Source organism: Alosa alosa, chromosome 2, assembly GCF_017589495.1.
Source record: "Alosa alosa isolate M-15738 ecotype Scorff River chromosome 2, AALO_Geno_1.1, whole genome shotgun sequence".
Lineage (NCBI taxonomy): Eukaryota > Metazoa > Chordata > Actinopteri > Clupeiformes > Clupeidae > Alosa > Alosa alosa.
In genome coordinates, this window is record NC_063190.1 from 17392487 (window position 1) to 17418843 (window position 26357).

A 26357-nucleotide genomic window follows, 5' to 3' on the forward strand; every position below is an offset into this window, starting at 1 on the left:
CTTTCATCCTTCTATTCCCAATCACATTCTCTGGCATACAGTCAGACACACACACACAGACACCCACCCCCACACACACATACAACACACACACACACACACACACACACACACACACACACACACACACACAGAGAGGCAGAGACAGAGAGACAGACACATACAGTATACACACACATGCATATACAAACACAGAGGCCGGCTTTACACGACAACGCTCCCGGGTGAAACCGACAAAATATTTTATCAGATGTGAAGATTTGGGAAAGATTCTTGAAAGATTGTAGTCTTTCAACTAATGCCCCCATTCAAACTTTACTCAAAAGACTCCAATCTTTCAAGAATCTTTCCCAAATCTTGTCAAAGTTGTTTGGTGTAAGGAGGCCATTAGCTGCTTTGATGGCTATTCTTCGCCATGTTTTGGTTTTTGACTGTGGGCTATTTCGCGCTACTACGGAGAGAAGTAGAAGGAAGTTTCAACGCATGTGCGCGCTCTTGGTGTTGTTGTATGGCAGTGCTTCACAGTATCACCTAGCCACCACCTGGCATGCATACTACATCAAATTTCACACACTTTTGCGTCACCATGTGCATGCAGATTTCCACCCAAAGACGCTCGTCTAAACGCGAAATAAAAAGTGGGAACGCAACGCCACTTTTGCGGATTGTGTTCAGATCGCTGTCGTGTAAAGCTAGCTAGAGAGAGACTCACAATAGTGCTGCACGGTATTAGGAAAACATGCGATATGCGATAACATTATTGAGTACTGCGATAACGATATAACTTGCGATATTTAAATATTTAATGTTTTTTCTCCATTCTACTTGCTGCTAGCATAGACTGTAGGGTTGGGGGATGTATAATTACAGAAATAAATGTATCATTTTATACATAAACAATATAAAATATTATGTAACCTAGGCTGTTGACCACTGTGCTGTCCACATTGACAGTCTTCGCTAGGCCTAGCAAAAAAACTACGCTATATCGCGGCGGTCAAGTCAAGTTTATTTATATAGCGCATTTCATACACAGAGGTCATTCAATGTGCTAAAATTAAGTAATCTTTGCGGTATGTCCATCGCAAGCGTTGATATCGCAATAACGATAGATTTTAGATATATCGTGCAGCCCTAACTCACACACACACACACACACACACACACACACACACACACACTCTGACCCAGAACACATACACACACTCACACTCACACTCACTGATTCTCTCTTTAACCTCCAGCCCTCTGTTTAGCCTCTCCTTCCAGCCTTTATCCCCCTTCTGCCGCGCACAGCAAGGCAATGAATCACACCAGGCCGCCGTCTTCACACTCCTGCTAATAGGCTCACTTGATTACATGGATGTGCGTTTGTGTGTGGGAGACTTGCTTTCAGGGCATGAGCGCAGAGTGTGTGTGTGTGTGTGTGTGGTGGGGGGGATGGACGGACAGTAAAGCAGGGATAAGGGGGCTTATGAAGACATGATGGAGTGTATAATGCAGTCTGTGTCGAGAGAGGCTGAAATTTGCAGTCAGACTGGATAATGCGCATGGTGGCTGCCTAGGCTGATGTCCTTGAGTAAGCTTGCCTGTGGGTTTAGGGTCAGTGTGGGTTTTATAGTACTGATGGTATCATGAGCAGGTGGATATAGTGGGGCTCAAGTCTGTAATGCTTGAGAGACCAGGGTGAAGGAAAAAAAAACCGCTCCTGAGCAAACCTCCCTGTGGCTGCCTGATCGCAATCTTCTGAGGCTCATTAGACTGTGAGTCTTCAGCTATGTTTGTTATTCCATAGTAAGAAGAGGCCTCGTATTGGCATTGAATGGAGGGATTTTGGAGCTATTAGCGCCACTAGAGATGTTATGCTTCAGTTTCTTCCTCTTATGGCACCCACCACCGTGTGTGTGTGTGTGTGTGTGTGTGTGTGTGTGTGTGTGTGTGTGTGTTCCTTTTATGGCACCCATCACCCTCTGCATGGTCTGGGCTCAGACAGGTTACAGGAATGGACCTAATTGGTGTGTTGTTGAAAGACCCATTTTGTTGGGGTATGGGCAGAAGTACAGCATACATTTTTAGACAAAAATATTTAGTTTGAAAGATGGCACAAGGTCTGAAAAGAAAAACATGACCCATGTTTTACAAATTGCATCAGAGTTATAGCATGGAGCCGTTGTTTTGCCTTCGAGAAAGCTAACACCTAAAATTAAAAGGGCACTACAAGTGTCAAGTTGGCAGCATGTTAAAGTTACACATAAAATATTCAATGAGTGTGGTGGCCATTAGTGAATATCTAAATTAAATATGACTCACTTGATGCCGTGACTTGGCATCTCTTCTTCACATCTTCATTTCAAAATGTATCTTTGTTGTGACCTTAGTTGTGACACCTCCACCTATCCTACACCTGTGGGTGTTTATGTACCTTCCACTTCTGGTTTGTAACACCATTTTGCCTATATAGATACAGAGGGGGAAACAAGTAATGGCAGCTAGTTGGCTATGTTACACTGATGAGGTAAAGTTAGCAAGTTAATGTAGCCTGCACAGAATGTTGACTACCAGACAAATTTGTTCTCAACATTAGGATATTGGGGGTGTATTGGTTGATTACATTGGACACTAAGATAAATGTAATTTTTTGAACCCATTATGTTCAGAAACAAGTTGATTCCTATCTGAATTTAAAACGAAAGTGTAACTGTTAGTGATTTTCCCCCAAATGACTCAATTGTAAGCAACTAGCATGTTTTCCTCCTGGTCAGGGCTGTAACTAAAATCCCAAACAAATCTATGGCCACAACTCGTAGGCCATTTTAAACAGTTCGCCATGCTTTATTAAAGACTTTACTGCTTCTAAACAGTGTCTTTACTGCTTCTAAACAGTGTATTTACTGCTTCTAAACAGTGTATTTACTGCTTCTAAACAGTGTCTTTACTGCTTCTAAACAGTGTCTTTACTGCTTCTAAACAGTGTCTTTACTGCTTCTAAACAGTGTATTTACTGCTTCTAAACAGTGTCTTTGTTTCTTTCTCTCTTTTCTTTTTTTGTACCTTGTACCCTGTGTGGTGGCAGGTGTTCCGGACGGACTTCATCACGGCCATGAAGCTGCCTGACTCCGCTCAGCTGAGCACTGAGGAGTTTTACGTGCTGTCTGACCCCTGGAGGCAGGAGTGGGAAAAGGGGGTCCAGGTCCCTGCCAATATGGACACCATCCCAGAGCCAGTGGTCAGGTACGTGTCCGCTGACCATAGGACCACTAACCAACAGTATGCCACTGTTCATATAGCATGTACATCCCTGAGCCCATGGCCAGGCATGTGTCGGCCAAACTATCAGGGATTCAGCAAGCAGGGCACAAACAATTGGCCCAGGTTCAAATCCCAAACCCACCACTGCGAGTCTGTGTTGATTTGAAGAAAAACATCTGCTAACTATTAATTTAACTGTACTTTGGAGTATCAAGCTCCACTGTTGAAATAGCATGTCCATTCGTCAATAGGGTAGTTCTCATTAATTTGGACATCATTTTGCCGCTTGCCCCCTTTGTTAAGGATTTGTGAGGATCGGATCACTTCACTTGGCTTTTTTACTGCAAGCGTAAATGCCGCAAAGGCAGCAGTGCAGCAGAAATATGGCATACCTACGCATTTCTCATCACTTGGATTGCCCATTTAATTAATTTGGCACACACACAAACACACAAACACAAGCTCTAGTCTAACGTCTTGCAGGCACAGACCTGCACAGTAGCCTTAGCGATGTCTTCTATGTCTCTGAACTCAGGCATCACTTTATTGGTCGGCCTGTTGCAGCACGCTTCAGAGTGCATCATGCCCAGTTTCACCTCTTGCATGCAGCTGAACTGTAGCCTTAAGTGGCATGCCTGAGGTTGGTGATCTGAACCACTGAACATCTGAACCACATTTTTCCCTTTCTTGGCTTTGGGAATGAGTATAGACTTATCCTTGTCATCATATTACAACCCTGAAATGCAACTGCAAACTAATGTACCTGAGCTACAAAGGTTTCTCTGTGTTGTATTTTCGATTTCAAGAACATATTTTGCTAGTGAGTGATCCTGAGACGGCAAAGCTAGCTGTTAGTCCAAAAACCAAGGTGAAGAAAACAGAAGTTTGAGATAATGTTTTAAAAAAAAAAAAAAAAAAAAAAGTTCTACAAAATGCAAAGGCTGACCAGTTAATTTTTCTGCTAAGTCTTGTGTCTTGGCTTGATTGAGGGGTATGAGTCAACCTTCCTCATGGGTTTAAAAAGATAACTGCAGTTTCTCTCCCTGCTAGAATCCTATGTAAGATACCATTTACATTGGGCCGATAAAAGCACAGCCTTCGGAGACTACGATGAGAACATTTTGAATACATGCATTGGAGCGAGCCCTGGGAAATCAAGAAAATAGTTGAAAGGAGAATTTGGAGAAATAAGTGGATGGATGGAAGGAATAAATATACAACTGAAATGTTAAACGAGTGAACTGGTAGCATGATATACCGCTACTTTCCCCCATCTTATTTCTCTGTCTCTTTCTTCATCCCGCTTCATCTAGTTTTTTTTTTTTTTTTTTTTTTTTGGTAAATGATGACATCATGTTGAAAGGCTTGCCGAGGGCTGGAGGGTCTGTCTGGATGCTTCCCCCACCCCACACCGCCACCCCCCAATAACGTGGTTTACCAGCCTATTTGTCTTTCTGCAAAGCTGCAGATTCCTTTAAGAAGAAGGAGAAGAAGGGAAAAGAGAAGGAACTTGAGACAGAGGGAGAGAGAGATTTGTGCTCTCTCCTCTTGCCCCTACTTACCCCAACCCCCCCTTCCCTCACGCCTCCATTCAGTACTGCGTGGAGTACAAGGAGTGCAGCCGGCCGTTTGGGCACACACACACACACACACACACACACACACACACACACACACACACACACACACACACACACACACACACACACAGTACAAGGAGTGCAGCCGGCCGCTTGGGCAGAGTGGAAGTAATTAGCTGTTGCATAACGGTCTCACACAGCAGACAGAGGATGACGAATTGGCACAGCCTTCTCGGCCTAAGTCCCCTTGAAATACTGAGGAGAAATAATTACATGTATGAGATGGTCTGTGTTTTTTCCTTTTTATTTTTTTCTTTTCAAAACTTGTCTCACACACAGAGACACAAACACAAAAAAAAACCTGATGAGAAGGACATTCTGCACAGCTTAATATTTTCTGCAGTGGTAAAACTGGTCAGCGGGTTCCTGTCTGAAGTCTCCCCTTGGCCAACAGGAGGGGTAATTTTTCAGGCATGTGAAATACTTGGGGGTTGTGTGTGAGAAACACACCACTGGCAGCCATCCTGCTGCTTCTGGCTGGTAAAAAAAGGGGCAATTGGGTGGAAACAGAGGCCAGTGGCAGCAGCAGCATGCTGGTGTAAAGGGCCCCACACACCGTACACACACACACACACACACACACACACACACACACACACACACACACACACACACACACACACACACACACCGGTGTGGCCCAGGCTGCAGAGAGACCCTCACAGCTGCTCCCACTCTGCCCGGCTCTGTCACGGTCACGGTCCGCTGACGCCCTCTCTGCTGGAGGAGCAGCATGTAAAAATATATGACCAGCAATTGCATTGGTAACTCCATAGCGCTTAAGAAAAACTGTTAACACTCTGCACCAGCCAGGTGCAGTGAATGTGGACAACGTGTGGAGTACAAAGGCCCCACAGTATTATCACAGCTTTAGTTTGTGACTTGATGGACACTATACTATACTGTTTTGAGTTTTATCATGCAGTTTGCTGTAGGACACACATACACAGACACACACCACCTTTTCTTTGTGCCTGCGTTACAACTTAAGAACTTATTTGGGGGGGGTAACAGGGGGAAAAACAGTTTTGGCTTCAAATTGTCTTTGTGCCACTTGTGGTTGTGTGGCTCTTGGTGCTGCTGCCTAAAAGCACAAGCCTGTTTCCGGCCATGCGAGAGCAATGTGCCCGGGCCCAGCGGGTGAGCCAGGTTAGCGTTGGTTTAGTGTCGGTTTAGCGGCTCCACTTCGCTCCAGAAATACAACATCTTTCATCACCAGCTCAATGGTGACTCCTGGGGAGCCGGCCGGGTAGCCGGTCCACCGTCCTGCTTGTGGTGATTTGTGGTCTGTCTAGGCCCATTTCTTGGAAAGTTGTGCCTTCATTTGGACACACAGACGGCGACCAGTGCTGGGCGCTGCCACCTTCTTGAACACACTCTCAGACTCTCACTCACACACACACACACACACACACACACACACACACACACACCTCTGCCAAGCGCTTCTGGTCCAGAAGTGCTGGTGGTTTGGTTTGTGTGGTACATCAAAGCCGTACACATCTGGAGCATCTGAACGTGCAGACGTGCACCCATCTGCCATTCTCTCTCGCTCTCTCTCTCCCTCTCTCTTTCTCTCTCCCTCACTCTCTCTCTCTCTTTCTTTCTTTCACACTCTTTCTCTCTTTCTGTCTTTTTTTCCACATCTTGTGCCTGCTGACACCTCTTTATCGGGGGGGGTTTTCTAACCTCCGCTCATTAAAATATTGGGCTTACCCACCACCCTTCAGGTCTGGCACATCTGGGTTTCAGTCTGTCTTTCAGTAGTTGTTTTTTTTCAAGACAAGAGGGGCCTTTTCTTGGTGTAAGGCACAACACCACCACCCCTCTCTCCTTCCCTTCCCCTGTGCCTCGTTCTCACTTTCTCTCTGAGGTTGTGCAGGTGTCTCATGTATCATCTTTTCATATTCTCTGTCTGAGTCATTGCTCAACCCACTCTCTCCTGGACTGACATTTCACCCTACCGGTACTTACTGGTGACATCTCTGCTGCCTTTCCATTCAGAGAGAGAGAGAGAGAGAGAGAGAGAATGAGTTGTGGCAATGATGAATGTATGTGAAAGCATTGATCTTGTAAGCATTTTTTCCCTCTCAAAAATCTATTCAATTTGGACGTGCTTTACAGTGTGATAGTGATTTCAATCTTACAGCAATTAGGCCAGTTCAGACATCAAAAACATCACAAAAGGCAGACATCAACCAAAGTTATTTCTTTTCAGCTGGTCTCCCGTTTTGAATGGAAAAGTGTCACATTAGCAAAGTTGATCTGAAGAGTTGGAAATGGGGGGTTTCAGAGCTTGTTAACTTTTTTGTTTTTTTGATGGTTGCTATAAAAGTAAGGCTGTTGTCAGGATCAACATCAACTAAGTAATATAAGTAATAGCCATCCAACAATAATGAAACCATTGTGGTTTTGGAGGTTCATTAGTCCCCTAAAGCCGTGATCTGTCATTGTTAATTTTTCCATTCTTAATAGAATTTAGATATCTCTCACACACACACACACACACACACACACACACACACACACACACACACACACACACACTCACACTCTGTCTGTCTGGGCCTCAGTGGTCACCATCAGGTGAAAGTCAGGTCCTGGCTACACCAGGCACATAACGGAAATGCTCTTAGCGAAGTATAAAAATTATACTTAGCCGGCTTCCTCATGAGCAAGAAGTGCCGAGGCGTAGAGGGCCGGAGATGGAAGTTACTTTTTTAAAAAAATGTAAAATTCACCAGCCACCCAATATTAAATGCTTACTTTGTGTCTGAAATCTACCACCCACTTCCATGTTTTACCAGCATTAGACTGGTGGCTGGGGCTAATTTGCATCCCTGTTTCCATTCCATGTAGGTCAGCTCACTTGAACCTCCATTGTTTTGCCTGACATCACTTTCAGTGGCCTCATCTGAACCAGTAGCCTAGCTATGTTGTGTGGGGTGATGTGTTTTTGTATGCTCATGGCATGGGCTTGACTTGTGACTCTTTGCACAGCACTTACTGTCAGTGTCAACCCCCTTACAAAGGTCAGTTTCATTTCCCCTAATTTCCTCTATTATGAAGGGGTGAGTTGTGAGACTAGCCTCTGCCAGCTGGATGGCAGGGCAGGAACACCTCTGAAGCCTTGGTGGTCTGGCCAGAGGGAAGCGTCTCTGTCGGAGAGGGGCACAGCAAGGCCAGGGGCACCGCCTCAGTAGCAAACCGCAACCCCACCCAAATGCGGCTGCCCAGGCTAACCACACGCCAGGTGCCTGGTGCCCCCTGTGCCGACTGTGCCGCACCCTCCAACCCCTCAGTCAGCCCTAGTGCAGAGCAGAGGTACAATCTCACATAGCTGAGGACATAATGCTTGAGAGTTGTGTATATAGGTCAATAACTTCTCTTAGTTCAATCTCACATAGCTGAGGACATAATGCAGATTCATAATTAGACAATTGGATGAGTGTGTTGATGGTTAGCCAGATACAGAGTGTCCAGGAAAATGAAATGAAGGGGCAGAAAGCACCACTTAACACTGGCCCGTTTCCCCACGACTCTGGCGAACACAATGTGGCTTTCAAAACATTCCAAAAAATGACTTGGCAGACCTCCCCTGAGGTCGGAAATATCTTTGTGTTCAGTAAGCTTCAAGGACACACAGTTTGTTTCCACGACAGAGTAACGGTGCGTACACACAGTTGCAGTACTGGAGACGCATCTCGTCCACTTTAAATGGGCTTAGGTCATTGGTTGCCGAACTGAATTGTGGGTCCGTTGCTCCCGTTGCCCCCTTTGAAAAGTTCAACTTTTGCTGCACCGACAGAGACCAACGGAAGGCACCAGCCAATCAAATTACGGTTATAGGCCTACTCAAGGCATTTGCATAGTAGGCTACACACCCCCGACCGTCGGGAACACCCACTGGCATGCGGTGACTGAACGCAACTGTGTAAGCACCGTAATATAAAATTAACCAAAGTGCATTTGTTTACATTGGACTTGTTGTGTTGCGTACCTTCGTTAGTCAAGTCAAGTCTATTATAGCGCATTTCATACACAGAGGTCATTCAATGTGCTTTACATAAACAAAACCAAACAATAAATATAGCTGCAAGCAGCAATGTGGGGGCCTAGCAGTGCGCTATAGCAGGAATGGCAGTGCCATGGCATGAACAAGCACTCACAGCAAGTTTGATGGCAATTGAATAAAGAATGGCTGAGAAATTAGCTCATTTACTTTGTTACAGTGCCCCTAGAGGCCAAATTACACCAATGTCCTTGTGCGTTCTCACAATCAGCTACCATGTCCCTGGACTTCATACACCAAAGAGTTGCTGAGATGTGAGCTCACTTTCTTTATTACAGCACCCCTAGAGGCCAAATGATGCCAATTTCCTAGTGCGTCATCACAATCAGGTCCCAAGTCCCTGTACCAAGTTTGGACTTTGTACATCAAAGCGTTGATGAGATATGAGCTCACTTCATGTAGTGCAGCGCCCCCTATAGAGGCCAAATGATGCCGATTTCATAGTGCGTCATCACAATCAGGTCCCAAGTCCCTGTACCAAGTTTGGACTTCATACACCAAAGAGTTGCTGAGATGTGAGCTCACTTTCTTTATTACAGCACCCCTAGAGGCCAAATGATGCCAATTTCCTAGTGCGTCATCACAATCAGGTCCCAAGTCCCTGTACCAAGTTTGGACTTTGTACATCAAAGCGGTGATGAGATATGAGCTCACTTCATGTAGTGCAGCGCCCCCTATAGAGGCCAAATGATGCCGATTTCATAGTGCGTCATCACAATCAGGTCCCAAGTCCCTGTACCAAGTTTGGACTTTGTACATCAAAGCGTTGATGAGATATGAGCTCACTTCATGTAGTGCAGCACCCCCTATAGAAGCCAAATGATGCCAATTTCCTAGTGCGTCATCACAATCAGGTCCCAAGTCCCTGTACCAAGTTTGGACTTTGTACATCAAAGCGGTGATGAGATATGAGCTCACTTCATGTAGTGCAGCGCCCCCTATAGAGGCCAAATGATGCCAATTTCCTAGTGCATCCTCACAATCAGATACCAAGTCCCTGTACCAAGTTTGAACTTCATACATTAAAGCTTAGCCGAGATGTGTGATTGGCTGTCAAGGGCAAATAAACTTAAAAGTATTGTTTCGTGAAAATTGGATGAAATTTGTAACCGCTGAAACTTTTCGTAGATTTTGGACTAAATCCAATATGGCGGAGGTCCAACATGGTGGAAAGTGACGGGATAGGGGTTGATGAACTTGGGATGGTCCAAGGATTCAGACGCTACCTTAATTGTGAAAATCAGACAAAAGAGTCAAGGATCACGCGCATGATTGCATGTCCAACATTGATCTGGTGGTGGTGCTAGAGCGTTCAATGTATATGCATAAAAATTGCTGTGAGTGATTGGGACAGTGTCCTGACTAATGGTATCGAGTTTTGCTATGTTAACTCAAAGCGTCACAGAGATGTAAGTCCACTTCCTGTTTGGCGCCTTCGTCGCCATATTTGATTGGCTGCTACGGGCAAACACAAATGAAATTGAAAAATCTGGCAAGTATCGTTATTGCGGCTCGGGCAGAAGATCATCTCCACCAAGTTCCGTGAAAATCGGATGAAATTTGTGACCGCTGAAACTTTTCGTAGAGTTTGGACTAAATCCAATGTGGCGGAGGTCCAATATGGCGGAAAGTGACGTAATAGGAGTCATTGAACTCAGGTCAACAGTGCCTGATTTGTGAAAATCGGACGCACCGTTCAATGGTCACATGCGTGAATGCAAGAGGCGCTAGAGTGTTGGGCATAGAGTTCTGTAAATTGGTGAGAGTGATCATGGGACGGTCCTGAATCAGTGCGCCGAATTTCATAACTTTAGACCCAGCGGTTCAATTTTCTGCCAAATTTTGACCCGTTGGTGGCGCTAGACGGCTGGGTTTAGAGATCCGTAAATTAGCGTGAGTGGTCAGTGGAGTGTCCCGAAACTTTCTGCCAAATTTTAGCACTTTTTAGCCAGGTGTTCTATGGGCTGCCATAGACCAATGGCAGAGGAATAATAATAGGAAAAGCTAGTAACTCAATGGGTGCCTTCGCTGCTAGGCCCCCAACAAGGTAGAATAATTATCAAGGCAGATTCAGAATTTGTAACTCAGCGCAGTTAGCAGAAAGCATCTAAGAACAGTTTGGTCTTAAGTCTAGATTTAAAACTGGCTACAGTTGGGGCCTTTTTGATGTCATCCGAAAGTTGACATCAGCTTGGCAATATTTTTGAGGTGGTAAAAAGCTGATTTAGTTATCGCTTTCATGTGGCTGTTGAAATTTAGATCTTAGAATTTAGATAGGTCAATTAATACACCATTCTTTGTGGATTACTGATTTACCTGGATTTCAACAATGATAAAAAATGCCATGATGTTTGATATTCCTCAAGCTGTTGTTAGCTAACCGACAGCAATTCTTTCAGCTCAAGACCTCCCAAAAGTAGGCTTCTTCAGTGTGAACAAGATTAGATCACAGCTTTATATAGTGTGTAGCCAATAACAAGCCTCCTCTTGGTCACTTGGTTAAGTGCCTAACGAGCATTCGATATTTGGCACTCTAATGAGAAGGGCTTTTGCAACACAGTGCCCAACTCAACTGTGCCAGAAACGTTTAGTAAACCATGAGAGAAATATTTCAGCTGAAACAACATGAAATAACAACTAATTGTAAACTTCACTAATAACTAATTGTCCTGGTTTAACTCACCAAGTATGGATGTTGGTGCCTACTGACTATTCAGATTCACTGTTAAGTCATTATTCTTTTGTTGTTGCTGGCTTCTTTTTCAGTGTTTCCCTCAGTGATTTGGAACAGACGGTTGCATTCGTTTAATAGTAGGTTTGTAAACTGGAGTGACCTGTAGGTATAGCATATGTGTGTTTTCGTTACTGAAATATCCACCCCTAGCAGCACTCCAGGCCCTTTGTGTATGAGAGTCAGAGATGCCGAAGTGGGCTGCAAATGGCCGTGCCGTAATGAGCCGGGCTTCCAGAGGAATGCCATTGTTGGGACACCTGTCAGCACCTGCGGTTGGTGCGGAGGGATGAGGTACACGGGCTGTGGGGGTTATTTTGGAGCTGAAGGCTGCATGTCTGTCCTGAGCCCCTCTCTCGCTCTCTTTCTCTCACTCACACTCTTCTTTCTCTCACTCTCCCTCTTTCTCTCTCTCTCTCTCTCACCATCTCAAGAGGAGGAGGGAGCTCACTCCTCCTCCACACACAAGCACTGATCTACTTCCCTACATCTCCAAAAATAGGCTTCTGTATGTGTGTGCGCACGGGTCTGTGTATGTGTGGGTTTGTGGGTGTGTGTGTGTGTGTGCTCATGTGTACTTGAGTGAGTGTGTGTGTGTGTGTGCGCGCACATGGGGGATGTGTGTGTGTGTGTGTGTGTGTGTGTGTGTGTGTGTGTGCATGCTCATGTGTGCCTGTGTGTGTTTGGGACTGTGTGCAGAAGATGGAGGGAGGGAGGGAGAGAGAGAGCCTAAGGTTATTCTGCTTTTTACGAGTGTTATCTCTGTGTTTAAAATGTGGGCTGCATGACTCACTCCTCCGAGCTCCCACCCCCCACCCATCACACACACACACACCGTCCTCTGGGCCTTTGCCAGTGAAAGTGTTCACAGTGCAGCAATTAAGGAGGACAGCTTATTGGGCATAGTATGATATTCCCTCCAGAACTACTCGGGCAAGAGCATGATTAGCGTGCCCTGCTATATCGTTCCAAGTCCTGTCCCCGTCACTATTTATGACGAGCGTATCACTGTTCTCCTCCCCAGGGGGCTAAGCGTGGTGGTGGGGTGGGGGGTGGCCTTGATCTGCCACCAGAATAGCCCTTCTCCCACAGTGCAGGGGTAGAGCCACGGCTCACCTCTGCGGGGCTCTGTCTGTTCGATCCCCAGCCAGGGTCCTAGCCAGTGTTCATGCCCATCACTGCGGCTTGAGCGTCCCATCTCAATAGACTTTGCTATGTAACAGGAATCTTCTCTAGTGGAGAGAGCCCTGAAGCATCTGCCTCGCCCTCGACACCAGATTAATGAATTGTGTGGCAGTTAATGGCGAACAAACGTTTTCCACTCTGGCATCAAAGAGTGTGTTTTTTTTTCCCCTACTTCAAAACCTCACCACACACACACACACACACACACACACACACACACACACACACACACACACACACACACACACACACACACACACACATATTCCAAAGCATCCATGTGCTTTGCTGTCTGATTGAAGAGACTTGATTGAGTGGCAGAGATTCGGGAGATGCCTGTGCTGTTCTGAACAGAGGCACCAGATACATTCAGAGAAAGACGAAAACAAGATATCTGTTTGCAGGAGAGGCTGTGGCAGTGAGGGAGAAGTGAGTCATCTTTTACTACAGATGGAGAGAGATGGGGAGGGTATCCATGTAAACATGGCTGGCTGCTGAAGGGGTTACATTTAATCGATTGTGATTATTACAACGTGACTCACTCAAGATGATGCTTCATATTTCTATACACTGCAGCTTGTGTAGTACCTACATTACGGTTATAGCGCTGACATCATCCCTTACCACATTAAAGCGGTGGTCTGTGGAGAGTCTTTTACTATCTATCAAACACACACACACACACACACACACACACACACACACACACACTCACACTCAATCTATTTGCCTCCATCATCCTCTCCTGCTCTGTCTCAGGAGAGCTCTTTCAACTCCCCCTCACACTTGCTTATGGAGCGGCGCAGATAAATGAGGGCGCACACACACTGACACACAAACACTGACATACACACAGAGTTATATAACCGGTTTGACGTATGTTCTAATGCATCACAAGAACAATGCTTGCAAGCATAGTGACACTGACAGGCTGACATTACTGTGCAGAGGATAAAAACATAAAACGTGTGTCAGAGGGATCTTTGGTTCATAAATGCCTTTCTTAAGTGCATCAGAAATGATGACTTATCTACATACAGATACAGAATATCAAAACAGTATTTACCAGTATTTGCATGCATTTATAGATGCAAACATGTGTGTTGTTCAATGTCAAGTTTATAGATTGATAATAGATTAATAGATAATAGGTGTAAATGTTTTGAGTTAGCTAACCTCAAAGGAGTAGATTCCCTGAGTGTGCCTGATGTGAAGACTACTGAACACAATGCGGGCGTTTCCCAGCCCTGCCAGAGTGGTCTTGCATAATAGTTTATGAAGAGAACTATTAGTCCATACTTGGCTTTGCCCTGGTCTCTTCTGGAATAAAACATGCACTGGTATGTCAACCACTATTCAAGCAGTACTCCCAGGCTATGCACACACACACTCACACACAGATATATACATGATCTACGTGTGTGAATAACCGTCTTACTTCACGGCACTCCCATATTCTCCGCCATGCGGTTCTAGTCTCTGCCCTGTGAATTTTGCCCCTTCTGCCGAGGTTTGCGACGCTGCAGTGTTTTGCTAAGAGGAAGGAGCGGCCGTTTTGGATGTGAAGCTCTGTGTGTTTGTGTGTGGTGTGTGTGTGTGTGTGTGTCGTTCCTCACAAGCTGAAGTGAAGTCTTGGTGTGTGTGGTGTGTGTGTGTGTGTGTTTGTGTGTGTGTGTGTGTGTGTGTGTGTGTGTGTGTGTATGTGTCGTTCCTCACAAGCTGAAGTGAAGTCTTGGCGTCTGTGTGTGTGTGTGTGTGTGTGTGTGTGTATGTGTCGTTCCTCACAAGCTGAAGTGAAGTCTTGGCTTCGTGCCAGCGCAGCTCTGGGCAGCAGGCTCTGTCTCTCTGGCTTGCAGACTGACTCAGTGGAAAATGTGAATGAAAATAGCCCCCCCACCCCAGTCCCCTCGAACTCTTCTAACCCCCCCTACCCACACACACACACACACACACACACACACACACACACACACACAAACCCCCTTCACACTCCACATTGCACTCCAAAAACAGGATTATTATATGCTTTTTTTCCACATGTTCTCATGCTGCAGACGAATGGGTCTGATTAGGGAGTGTGTGTGTGTGTGTGTGTGTGTGTGTGTGTTTTCCCGTAAGTTCGCTGCTACTAAAAACCGAGGGGGGATTTGGGTGAAGGGGGAGCAAAAAAGATCCTACAGAAATAGCACGACGAGACTGGCTCTGCAGGCGAATAGTAAAACGTGATGGATGTTAATGAGGTGCTGCCATCTCCATGACAACGCGCATGGCATTCCTGGGCAGACCATGCTGGCATCTGAAGGAATGGCAAAATGGCAGCGCGCACAGAGACACTCCGCTTAGGGTGAATGTTAACTCTCTCCATGCCACTGTCAGCAAGATTGTGAAAGTGTTTTTTTTTTTAAAAGGATGGTTCTCCATTTTATGGAACGGCTGCGGTACAATCAACAAATTGTGACAACAATGTGGATGTTGACAGTATTTTTTTTTTCTGCATTTCGACCGAAAATCATTAGTAAATCAGGAGAGAGAAGGTGGAGTAATGGTGATGTTAAGCATGCAGTGAGGGAGGCAAGTTACAATTGCAGTTGCAGTTGTATTTGACCTTCTGTGACCTTGAAGGAAACATGTGGTGAAAAGAAAAACCTGAATGACTCTGAAACTATGTGTAATTGGGTTGAGAGGGAGGAGGATTGTTTTGAGTACTGTTTACTTCCATGTACAATATGCCTAGTTTTTTATATCGGATTTTCCAGGGGTTTTGTGTCAAATAAAGAGAGTTCAATATCACACGTTCAATCTGGGTTGTGTAAAGGGATTTAAGATATATTCTTACACTATGACACTATATAAATAAAACTGAGTTGAATTGAATTTAAAGTACAGTGGCTCAATAAGGCCTCTTGTAAGACTGTGAGAAAGTTGTCCGATGACAACTCTGTGGTGATCACAGCAGCTGAAGACCAGAGGGAATTTAATGTGGTGCCAGTGAGCATACCATGGGATTGCTTCCGTCCATGCGCGCTCACTGTGTACTCAACGCCAATAGTTTCCAAGAAAGCAGCAACCACACCCACAAGCCCTTAAAAATGTGCCCTCTCGCTGTACTGTTATTACAAAGAGACAGCTTCAATAGCACATTAGTTACGTAACATACGTACTATAAGTGAAGGTTTTAAGCGGCCTTCATCGCCCTGACCTTCAGGACTCGCACCTTTGCAGAGCCGGTTGTGTCCGGCGTTGTGTAATGCTTTTCATGTGTTGCAAATCCGTCCCTCTGTTTATGCTCTTGCCACATGCCACATCTGACATCCCCCCACTTCTGACACCATAGTGAATGCCACATCTGACATCCCCCACTTCTGACACCATAGTGAATGCCACATCTGACATCCCCCACTTCTGACACCATAGTGAATGCGGTGCACCACAGCCATTGCTTCCCTCACAAATGCATACAGCTCTCCACTCTATGGAGACGTGAACTCTGAATCTGGTCAGGTCATGCACCTTGCTCTCCGGACGTAAGCTTTTAAATACATAACTAACAGTCCTCGTGTGTCTGTGTCTGTCTCTGTCTGTCTTTCTGGTCTTCGCGATGGCCTCTGTAAAGCAGCGATATTGTGGTTAGCAAAATGTGGAACAGGATCGATACATTAGTCATCTACGTGTTTAAATTAAGAAGCATGAACTCTAAAAATCTATTGGATAATCAACTACTTAAGAAAGTGAGTTGATATTGGACAGAAATACCCTTTCAACCTCCATATACCTCGGGCTGAGGTTGCCGTCGGGAGGATGTAGTAGATTATTCTAAATGCAGAGGGGAAGCCCTGAGGTCTTTAATGCACAACCGCAAGCAGCGACCATTTTGACAGTGAGTGCAAGAGCACTGAATGTATGACACAGAGGCGTGGTGTGTGTCAGATGAAAGCATTTCTGGCTTTACTGTTATGAGAACATCCTGTGCTTCTCACAGGTCTCATTTCCTTTGTTGTTTTTGAATCTTTACCTCCCACATGTGATCTTTCCTGATAAAATAGATGAAAAGAGGTTCTTCTTCTTTTTTTTTAATCAAGATGATGGCTAGGTGCTGCACCTACTTGGGATTTCACAGACTTGTCATTTGCATGCCTTTACACCCCGCAGTAAAAAGGGCTCAGACAGGAAGTGTGGGGGATGCACAATGTGTTTGGCTTCTGGCGCTCTCTCTGCACATGTGGAATGGATACCAACGTCGCTGCTTCCATCTCACAGTGGGGTTTTTTGTTTTTTCGTGTGCATACTGGTTGGTGAGTAACCCGCCAGTGGTTGTACCACGGGTACGGTTTCTGACCCCCTGAAATATTGGGTTGGCTGGCGGTCACTTCTGGGCCAAGTGATGCCATGGGTGATGCAGTCTGAAAGATTGCGCTGTTGAGCCAAGAGGATACCGCCCCGACCTAATGCCCCGAATAATCCGCAGACGGCCCGGGGCAGGAGCCATGAGTGCCAGACAGACAGATCTCTGAGGTCAATGCACTCTGCTCTCTCTCTCTCTCTCTCTCTCTCTCTCTCTGCAACGCTTTGATTTAAGGTCATAGTGAAGAGGATAGATCTTAATTACACAGAAATATGCCAGACTTTCAAAAAACGCATACATCATTTGATATTAGTAAAATTTCTGTTGCTTCAGTATCTGCATCTGGAGGGATGGTTGTCATGGTTTCTGTTGTCAAGTCACACTGACCTCAGACCTTCAATAGCTTAAGTCATCGCCTTCATACAGGCACTGTTAGTGGCAATAGTGTGGTAATAGAGGTATACGTTCGGATGTAAGAAAGGATGGTTTACCAACACTTGTGTGTTATGTTTTGTGGTTGTGGTTTCAGAATGCTTCCAGAGAGCAATCGAATCCCATTCTACACAACGCCCCATGCCAGGCTGTACACCGAGTCTGACTCACAACACCTTGGCGAGCCACCCACCCGATACGACCTGGACGATCTGGACGTCGCCTGGCTGGAGCTTGTCAACACAGAGTTTAGGGAGCTGGGTAAGCCACTGAGTCAGTCCACTGACAGCTCCAACTCAATTCTCCTGTTTGTCATCTGCTTCTAGTTCAAGTTCACTTCACTATAGTTCCTGCTGCAGAGTTATCCAATGTCACTTCATGCCCTACCGCACTGGAACCAAATGCTTAACCTCAGCAAGAGTATTGTAGAAGCCTTGCATCATTAGAATGCCACACACTATAGAGAAATACTGTATACTGTGAAACCGTGACATGTTCTTATCTGAAATTATCACACCACACCGTATAACCACAACTTTAGCTGCAGCCCTATGTTCGGCTCGGTGTATTAGCGGATGGAGAGAGAGAGATGGAGTGAAAAAGAGAAAGAGCGAGAGAGAGGGAACAGCAGTTCTCTTCTCCCTTTCTGAGCTCACAGGATCCCCCCCTCTAACAGGGAAGCTACATCAGGCGCGTAACTGAAGAGTGCCGTTCGCGTTGCGTCTGCTGCAACAATTAGCTTCCACTATAATCAATAGTAAGTAGCTACACCAGACATGATAGTGGCACGTAGATTCTAAAAAAATAGACCAGTCTTTTAAAATGGATTTTGCGCGTCGTGAACGCAACGCTTCAGTTACGCGCCTAGTGTAGCTTCCCTGTAAGCCTGATTTTGGGGCTCTGCCAAAACCTAAGCCCAGAGCAGCCCCGACTGCTGACCCACAAGATCTCTCTCCCTGACCCAGTTTACTTGCAATCCGATCTCATGCTCACAGATGGGGCGGTGGTGGTGGGGATGACAAGTGCATATTTAACCCCTTTCTCCTCCAACATACACCCCACCCCCCAAGACCACATCTTGTTTTCCCTGCTTTTTAGAAAGACAACGAAAACATTTGTCATAAAAGCACGCACTGTTAACTGCAAGTCAGATAAAACAGCCTCGTGATTTAGAGTTGGGGTGTACTACGTAACAGAGAAGTCAACGCAACAATAATATTAATAAGGCTTTAGTTGTGTAGCACTTTTCTCAGACACAGGATTGCTTAGCCAAAATATAAACCAAGTACCCCCACACACACACACACGCACACATACACACGCACACACGCACTTACCCCAGTATCACCCGTTCTTACATCTGTGCAATTACTCAACTATTACATATTTACTCAGTTTAAATGTCACTGCCACACAGGTTAATGGATAACTGTACTTCCTCTCGGTGAGGAACAGAACTAAAACATTCATGTCTTTACAGCAACACAAAGTTCCTTAGGGAAGTCTGGACAGAATCCTGGAGCACATAAACTACCGGAGAAATAAATTAAAGAAATAAAAATGACAGATGAATGCAGACAGGAGGATCATTATGTTTGAGGTGACCTATCCGGAGATGCCTATCCAGACTTCTATTCTGGACGTTTTTTAAAATGGTACTCAATTTCAGGAAACTTCCTTTATTTGAAAAGCAGGGAATAGCAAGTACTGCAGCTACAACTATATCCTTACTGAACTGACAGAACTGAACAGGGAGTTCAAGTGAACAGGGTGCAAGTTTTGTCATCATCTCATCGGTCCAGGTCATAGTGCCGTTATTATTTTGCACCCCTCACTAATTTAATCAAGGGTTATGGTTTTGGGCTTTCTGGTTTCCCCTTTTCTCATTCTGTGGGATTAAATGTACTTGCTGTGGATTTTTATCATAGTCTGCTCCACCATGATAGCCAAAAGGTATCATTTCCTGACCAAAACAAAACACAGTTTTTTTTTTTTCCAAGTTCAGTTCCTTTCTAGAGTGTCCATTCCCATTCTGTCGATGTACCCTGCATTGTGTTGACTGTGAGGCCCAGCCCCAGACTTGGACTCTTACACAGACTGGCAGGCGCGTGAGCTAGCAAGGAGGCTAAAACCATAGATCAGGGATCCCACAGGGTTCTTTTGTTTTAGCAGTTTAAAATGTACTTGCCAAAATACATTAATACAAATATTTCCACGCAGAGTTGGATGAAATGTATGTACTCATTGGATAGCCACTGTACTTAATGTGACTACCTTCAAACTAAACTGTGGCTTAACGCTGTTTTGCTTCTGCATCGAATCTACGGTGTAGCCCCGCAGAGCCCTCTCTTAGTGGCTAGCCCGTCTCGAGTCTTAAGGTGTCTGAAGGAAAGTTTACGTGCTTACCGCACAGCTACTGCTCTCACTCCCTACCCTCACACTAATCTGTGGCTTAACCTTCACTCTTCCCCTGTCCTCATCCCCTCCGTCCCTGTCCCGTGGCGTGTCCCCCGGTAGCACTGCCTGAGCTGGACGAGCTGAGCATGGAGCGGGTGCTGGAGGAGCTGGAGAGCCAGTGTCAGGAGAAGATGCAGCAGGCCATCGAGACCGAGGAGGGCCTGGGCATCGAGTACGACGAGGACGTGGTGTGCGACGTGTGCCGCTCGCCCGAGGGCGAAGACGGCAACGAGATGGTCTTCTGCGACAAGTGCAACATCTGTGTGCATCAGGTGAGGATAAAAAGGGATGCAAAGAGTTAAGGCCCAACGCCCACTGACGGCATCTGACATTGGCAACGGCAAAGTTTAAAACTCCATTACTTTTAACGTAGCAATGCCCACAAGTTTAGAAAATTGTTTCTAAAAAATCTTGTGAGTGTCAAATCTATAGACAGAGATGTCGTCGCCAGTGGGCAAAGCCAGAGCAGGATTGTTCCAACATCTTCCGAACTATCACCTGTCCAGTGTGTTAGCGTGTGTGTTTTTATACATAGAGCTGTGTTTGAACTGTAATGAGTCTCCTTGGTAATGTATACCCAGCGGGATATGTGTGACACTACTGCTTGGTCTTAAAGTGGCTCATTGATTGCCCATTGTATTCTTTCCTCTCTGTATTTTTCTCACAAAGTTGAAACACACCCTAGAGAAAAAAAATGATTGCAAACTCCCTCCGTTCATTTGAATCTCTAGAGCTGAACAGAGTGATATGGTGTTAATTGAGGTGTCAGTCTCTTGATAGTTCTTAAGCGCCTCTACTTTACCATATTTAATATCTCATTTAGAAGCGGCGTGTATGCAGGTTTCCTGTGTGAAGTGGATTGTCTGATTTAATTGTCGAATGCAGCTGTTGTGATGTGCCGCGTATATAATGAAATGAGGTGTCTTGCCCCACAGGCCTGTTACGGGATCCTAAAGGTGCCCCAGGGCAACTGGCTGTGCCGTACCTGTGCCTTGGGGGTGCAGCCCAAATGCCTTCTGTGCCCAAAGCGGGGAGGAGCACTCAAGCCCACTCGCAGCGGAACCAAGTGGGTCCACGTCAGTTGTGCCTTATGGATCCCAGAGGTAAACACACACATTAATCATCCATGGACAACATGTGTATATTAAGTTCATGGGGGTATACTGTGCCTTCTAGTACTTTCTGCAGATAGCAGAAACCATGTAGGTATATATGGTGTTCGGATAGTATTAAACACCGTGTGACCAGTTTATTTTTTTTGTATATTTGTATCTGTAATGATAAATGATGCGGGTTCATGGTGGCAGCAGTGCCTTTATGAATTCCTGAGGTAAACGCACACTGTTGTGCATGTGTGAACAGTCTAAAACGGATAGTTCCGGTCCTAGATTTTGATTTTGGCTGAATCGCGTTAAACACCGTTATAAAATCCAGCACAAACATACACCATGACCGCATTTCGTTCTAAATTACTGTGCTACCATAACTTGATCCAAAAGTTAAAGTAGTTGTGTCTCGAAGTTGCTTGGCAACCATTCAGATAGAGGAAATATATTTATTGGCGGAAGAATGATTATATAGGAATAAATCATTACATTTCTCGTTGCTGTGCCTTTATTTTATGAAATCTTGCCAGATATATGTAGTCACCGTTTTAGAAAGGCAATAAGCCATTCGAGTCCGTAGGTTACACTGATTTAAGAACAGCTAAGGGGGGCTTTGGCCATGATGCGGAGTATTGACAGCATGTATAGCCTGCCTTTGTGTATTGTTATCCCCATAGCTGAAGAAATTTAGCAAAATCAATGTGTAAACCACGGTTTATTGGCGGGAAATTATGGTCGGAAAAATTCACATGATGGATGTACAGTTTCCTTATCATGGTATACCATTACATTCCCTAATGTAATGAACACAAAAGGCAAATACTGTTCATGGAGTGCCCACCATTAGGTCCATTAAGTTGTGCCATTTAACCAAGAGATATTTTCAGATATAATTATGTTTCCGTCACACTCGAGCTTTGTTGTTCTGTTTGTTTTCAGTCCCACCTTCTTGATTGAAATAGGCTGAGTTAAATTACAACGAGGTGTTGAACATGGCTTCGTTTCATATAGAGACTGGACCCTGTAATTTGTCCTAAGATCAGATGAAAAAAAGACACAACCACAGTTGGTTCAGATATGTCAACTCTTCGCATGAAACTAAAAACAACCACAGTTGGTTCAGATATGTCAACGTCCACATGAAACACAAGACGGGCTGACATTTGACAGTTTAACTACAGGCAGGCTTGGGTGGGTGATCAACGCTTGAGTCATTGCTTGACCCTGGCATTCTTATGGTTAGATGGAATGAAATGATACATCTCCTCAGCTCAGCTGGGCTACAAAATGGGCCGTGTAAAAAGGCTGTAAATTGGGGGCTGTAATAGCTTCCGTCTCTTATGGTGCCTCGTTTTTTTAAATCCCAGAGCTTTTGTGAGCCTTTGAAAATATGAAGTTATTGGGATTGAAATGAAGGAAAAAGGGCGAATGAAAAGAACCACCCACCACACACACACACACACACACACACACACACACACACACACACACACACACACACACACACACTTTCTCTTCCGTTTGGAAGACTGTGGTGAAGAGCACTCTTGGATTGTCCAATCAAGGGAGGACAAAAGGAAAAGAAGAGGGAGAGGAGGAGGAGAAAGAGGAGGAATCCGAGTGGAGCGTCTGGCTGATGGCTCAAGTCGAGACCAGAAGTGGCTCTGCTCTGAATGGATTAGGCAGGATTGCCAAAGCAGTCAAAAGACACAAGTGTGAATAGGCAAAGCTCTATAGCGAATAGGCAGGCAGACTTTATGGCCTCTCCCTAGTCGAGGAGTGTTGGTGTAGTGGAATGGATCTCACCAGGGTGCCTTATGCATCACAGAGACTTTGATAGGGTTCCTTTGAGTGTTTAATTTCAGTATCGGTTGACAACGCTACGTCGTCTTGTGTTATCAGTCCAATCATCGAGGAATGGATCATCTCTTTTTTTTTTTTTTTTGTTCTGAGGGGATGCATTGCATTCCAATTACATTAATGATTCAGTGGTTGAAATGACTCAAAGTACTTTTCGTGTATGTGTTGTCACATCGTCATCTCAGATCCTGACCACAAGTTTCTCTTGCAACAGAACATACCAGCTCGTAAGTTGGAGCTTGATGGTGTTTTAAGCCCCTAATGTCGTCTTCCAGGCAGCGCTGCATTGAAGACAACGTTGGGGGCTTAAAACACCAAGTTGGATACCGTGTATTGTAGGTGGTACCTAATCTCTGTGTGTGTGTGTGTGTGTGTGTGTGTGTGTGTGTTAGGTAAGCATTGGCTGTCCTGAGAAAATGGAGCCCATCACTAAAGTGTCTCACATCCCGGCCAGTCGGTGGGCTCTGTCCTGTAGTCTGTGTCGGGAGCACACAGGCACCTGCATACAGGTACGTACCTCTGCACCACCCCCCAGTCTACTGTAGATCCTTACAGGTAGGCTACACCAGGCAGGCACAAAAACTGAAGCGTTCCGCTCGTGGAGCGTAAAAATAGTTTAAGAAGACTGGTCTAATTTGTTTGAACGTGCACGCCGCTACCACATCAGCGGTAGCCAGTTCAATTGATTGTAGTCAAATAGACCGCCTCAGTTACTTGACTGGTGTAGCTTGCTTGTTAAACCTACCATCAAACTGTAGATAGATCACCACATCATACCTAACCAATGTAACTGTGAAAGGTAATGGGCAGCATGGTGTCATGCACTTATGTTCTGAAGAAATAAAGTGAAAGCTGGTTTACCATATGGGCATAGTGGACCTAGAACATGCATGGCGAACAGAAAATCATCATGGTCCAATCAGAAATTGTCTAAATCCATCTGGTGGGCTCCGGTGTCCAACGTCCATTGTTTTGTTTGTTTTGGTCATTACCATCTACCATTAGTCTACCATCAAACTGTTGTCACCACAGAATACCAAAACGCATAACAAAAATCTCACTAACCCACCACTGGTATGTGTGATTCATTTAATCACCATTCTATTATGAACCTTTCAGCCTTGTTTGTAGCATCAAATGTAGCGTGATGGATGACTTTCTAAACAAATTAACTCTATGCTGGTGGGCAAGGCACGGGAGCGGCTGAGCTGTCAGGTTTTTGCCAGGCGTGGGGTCTGTGGTCTGGTCGGCGCGGCGTGTGTGTCCATGTGTGTCCATGCCTCTCTTCCTCTTCCTCTCTTTCTCTCTCTCTCTCTCTCTCTCTCTCTCTCTGTGGGCAGCAGCATAATGACAGCACTGGCGGAGCTGTGGAGAAGAAGCTAGCTGTGGGGGTGAGCAGGCTAGCCTGTGATTTAGAGGTTGGGCTCGCCTCGCTGCCTCACCAGGCCGTGCCACCACTCACTGCTGTCAGCATGCTGTTGTCATCTGGTCTGCATGGATAGATGAAAGGGGGCTGCAGGGGAGTGGGTGGTTCGGTCTGCTACAATCAAGGCTACAGAGTTCTGCTAGGCTTCAGTTCGGATGTCTAGTTTGTGTGTGTGTGTGTGTGTGTGCGTGCGTGTGTGTGTGTGTGTGTGTGTGTGTCTGTTGGTGTAGGAAGAATTTTCCATCATTGTGTATCTCACCCACATGTTTGCTTCTGAATCCCCTGGATGTTGATATGTGATCTGTGATTTCTGTATGTGTGTCTGTGTATTTGTATTGTGTTTGTTCCTGGGGTACTGGGAGTGGGGGATGGGTTTGTGTGAGTGAAACATTCTGCAGGGAACAATGTCTTTGCTTCTGTTGCACTGGGTATTTGTGTCATTTCAAAGTTCTGTGTGTGTGTACATTTGAGTGTGTGTGTGTGTGTGTGAGAGAGTGAGAGGAAGAAAGAAAGATCTGTCCATAATGAAACTTCTCCTGTGTTCCTTTCCTCTGCACCCTCAGTGCTCCATGCCCTCGTGCATCGTGGCGTTCCACGTGACGTGCGCCTTCGACCACGGCCTGGAGATGCACACCATCCTGGCAGAGAATGACGAAGTGCGCTTCAAGTCCTATTGCCTGGAGCACAGCTACAACACGGGCGCCACCTCGGCAGACCCCAGGTCCGAGCACCGGCCCGACATGCCCACGCAGGACCGGCAGAAGGCCAGCCAGCGCAAGCAGAAGCTGCAGGAGCTGGAGGACGAGTTCTACCGGCTGGTGGAGCCGCGGGCCGTGGCTGACAAGCTGGGCCTGCCCGACGCGCACGTGGACTTCCTGTACCAGTTCTGGAAGCTGCGGCGGAAGGCGAACTTCAACCAGCCGCTGGTGGTGGCCAAGCGCGACGAGGTGGACAACCTGGCGCAGCAAGAGCAAGACGTGCTCTACCGCCGACTCAAGCTCTTCACACACCTGAGGCAGGACCTGGAGAGGGTGAGTCAATTCCACACTCACACATACACTCTCTCACTCTCACTCACTCTCTCTCACACACACACATACACACACTGCCCTCACACACATGAACACAGAGGACCACTGTTTGGCTGAGGGGTAGATAGGAGTGTGTTTTGTGTGTATAATTTACTGTATGTATGAGCCCTGTGAGTAAACCCTGACTGGCAGGATTTCCGCAGTGTCTTAAAAAGTCTTAAAGTCTAAAAGTTAATCTCAGTTTTAGGCCTTAAAAATTCTTAAATACGTCCAGATGTTGCATACTAGGTTCTAAATTACATTTAGTTAAGTCTTAAATATGTGCATTCATTTACCGCTTCTTCAGTCACTCTTTTCTGAGAAGTGCGTTGGCGGCATTCATAGTCGTGTGTTGTAATTCTTTCTGAAGAATCCGGGTGGTAGTAGTATGCTGCAATAAAGCTACCTTTTTTGTACTTGTTTTGGTCTTAAATTGAACTTGTGGAAACCTGTAGAAACCCTGGCCTAGCCAGGCAAGGCACTTCACCATCTTCTTATATAGATTTTCTCCTTGAGCTACTGTTGGTTGATGGCATGTCCTCATGCACTTGTGTATAGGTGGATACGGCATTAGGTTGACTGGCTTTTATTGTTGATCAGAGCAAGACGATTTGATTAAGATTAGTTTATTGTGCACTAAGGTGTGGGTGAGAAACCTTAGTATATTTATGCATAACATATCGTTTCATGTGTATAATTTGTTGCAATGACTTATGCTAACTACTCCATCCATGAACTGTTCTGTCCATGGTTATAGTTGCTATGCAGCATGATTAATGCATATGCA

At 45.5% G+C, this 26357-nt stretch overlaps 1 protein-coding gene across 3 annotated transcripts in view; it reads left to right on the forward strand.

Annotated features, from left to right (window-relative positions):
• The window catches only part of jade2 (jade family PHD finger 2), a 79349-nt gene that overhangs the window by 20329 nt on the left and 32663 nt on the right, over positions 1–26357 (forward strand). For all 3 annotated transcript variants that reach the window (XM_048227583.1, XM_048227592.1, XM_048227602.1), the window contains exons 4-9: positions 3074–3231; positions 17749–17912; positions 20169–20380; positions 21044–21211; positions 23467–23583; positions 25064–25531. In XM_048227583.1, coding sequence (XP_048083540.1) covers positions 3074–3231; positions 17749–17912; positions 20169–20380; positions 21044–21211; positions 23467–23583; positions 25064–25531 — 1287 coding nt within the window. The remainder of the gene's footprint in view (positions 1–3073; positions 3232–17748; positions 17913–20168; positions 20381–21043; positions 21212–23466; positions 23584–25063; positions 25532–26357) is intronic.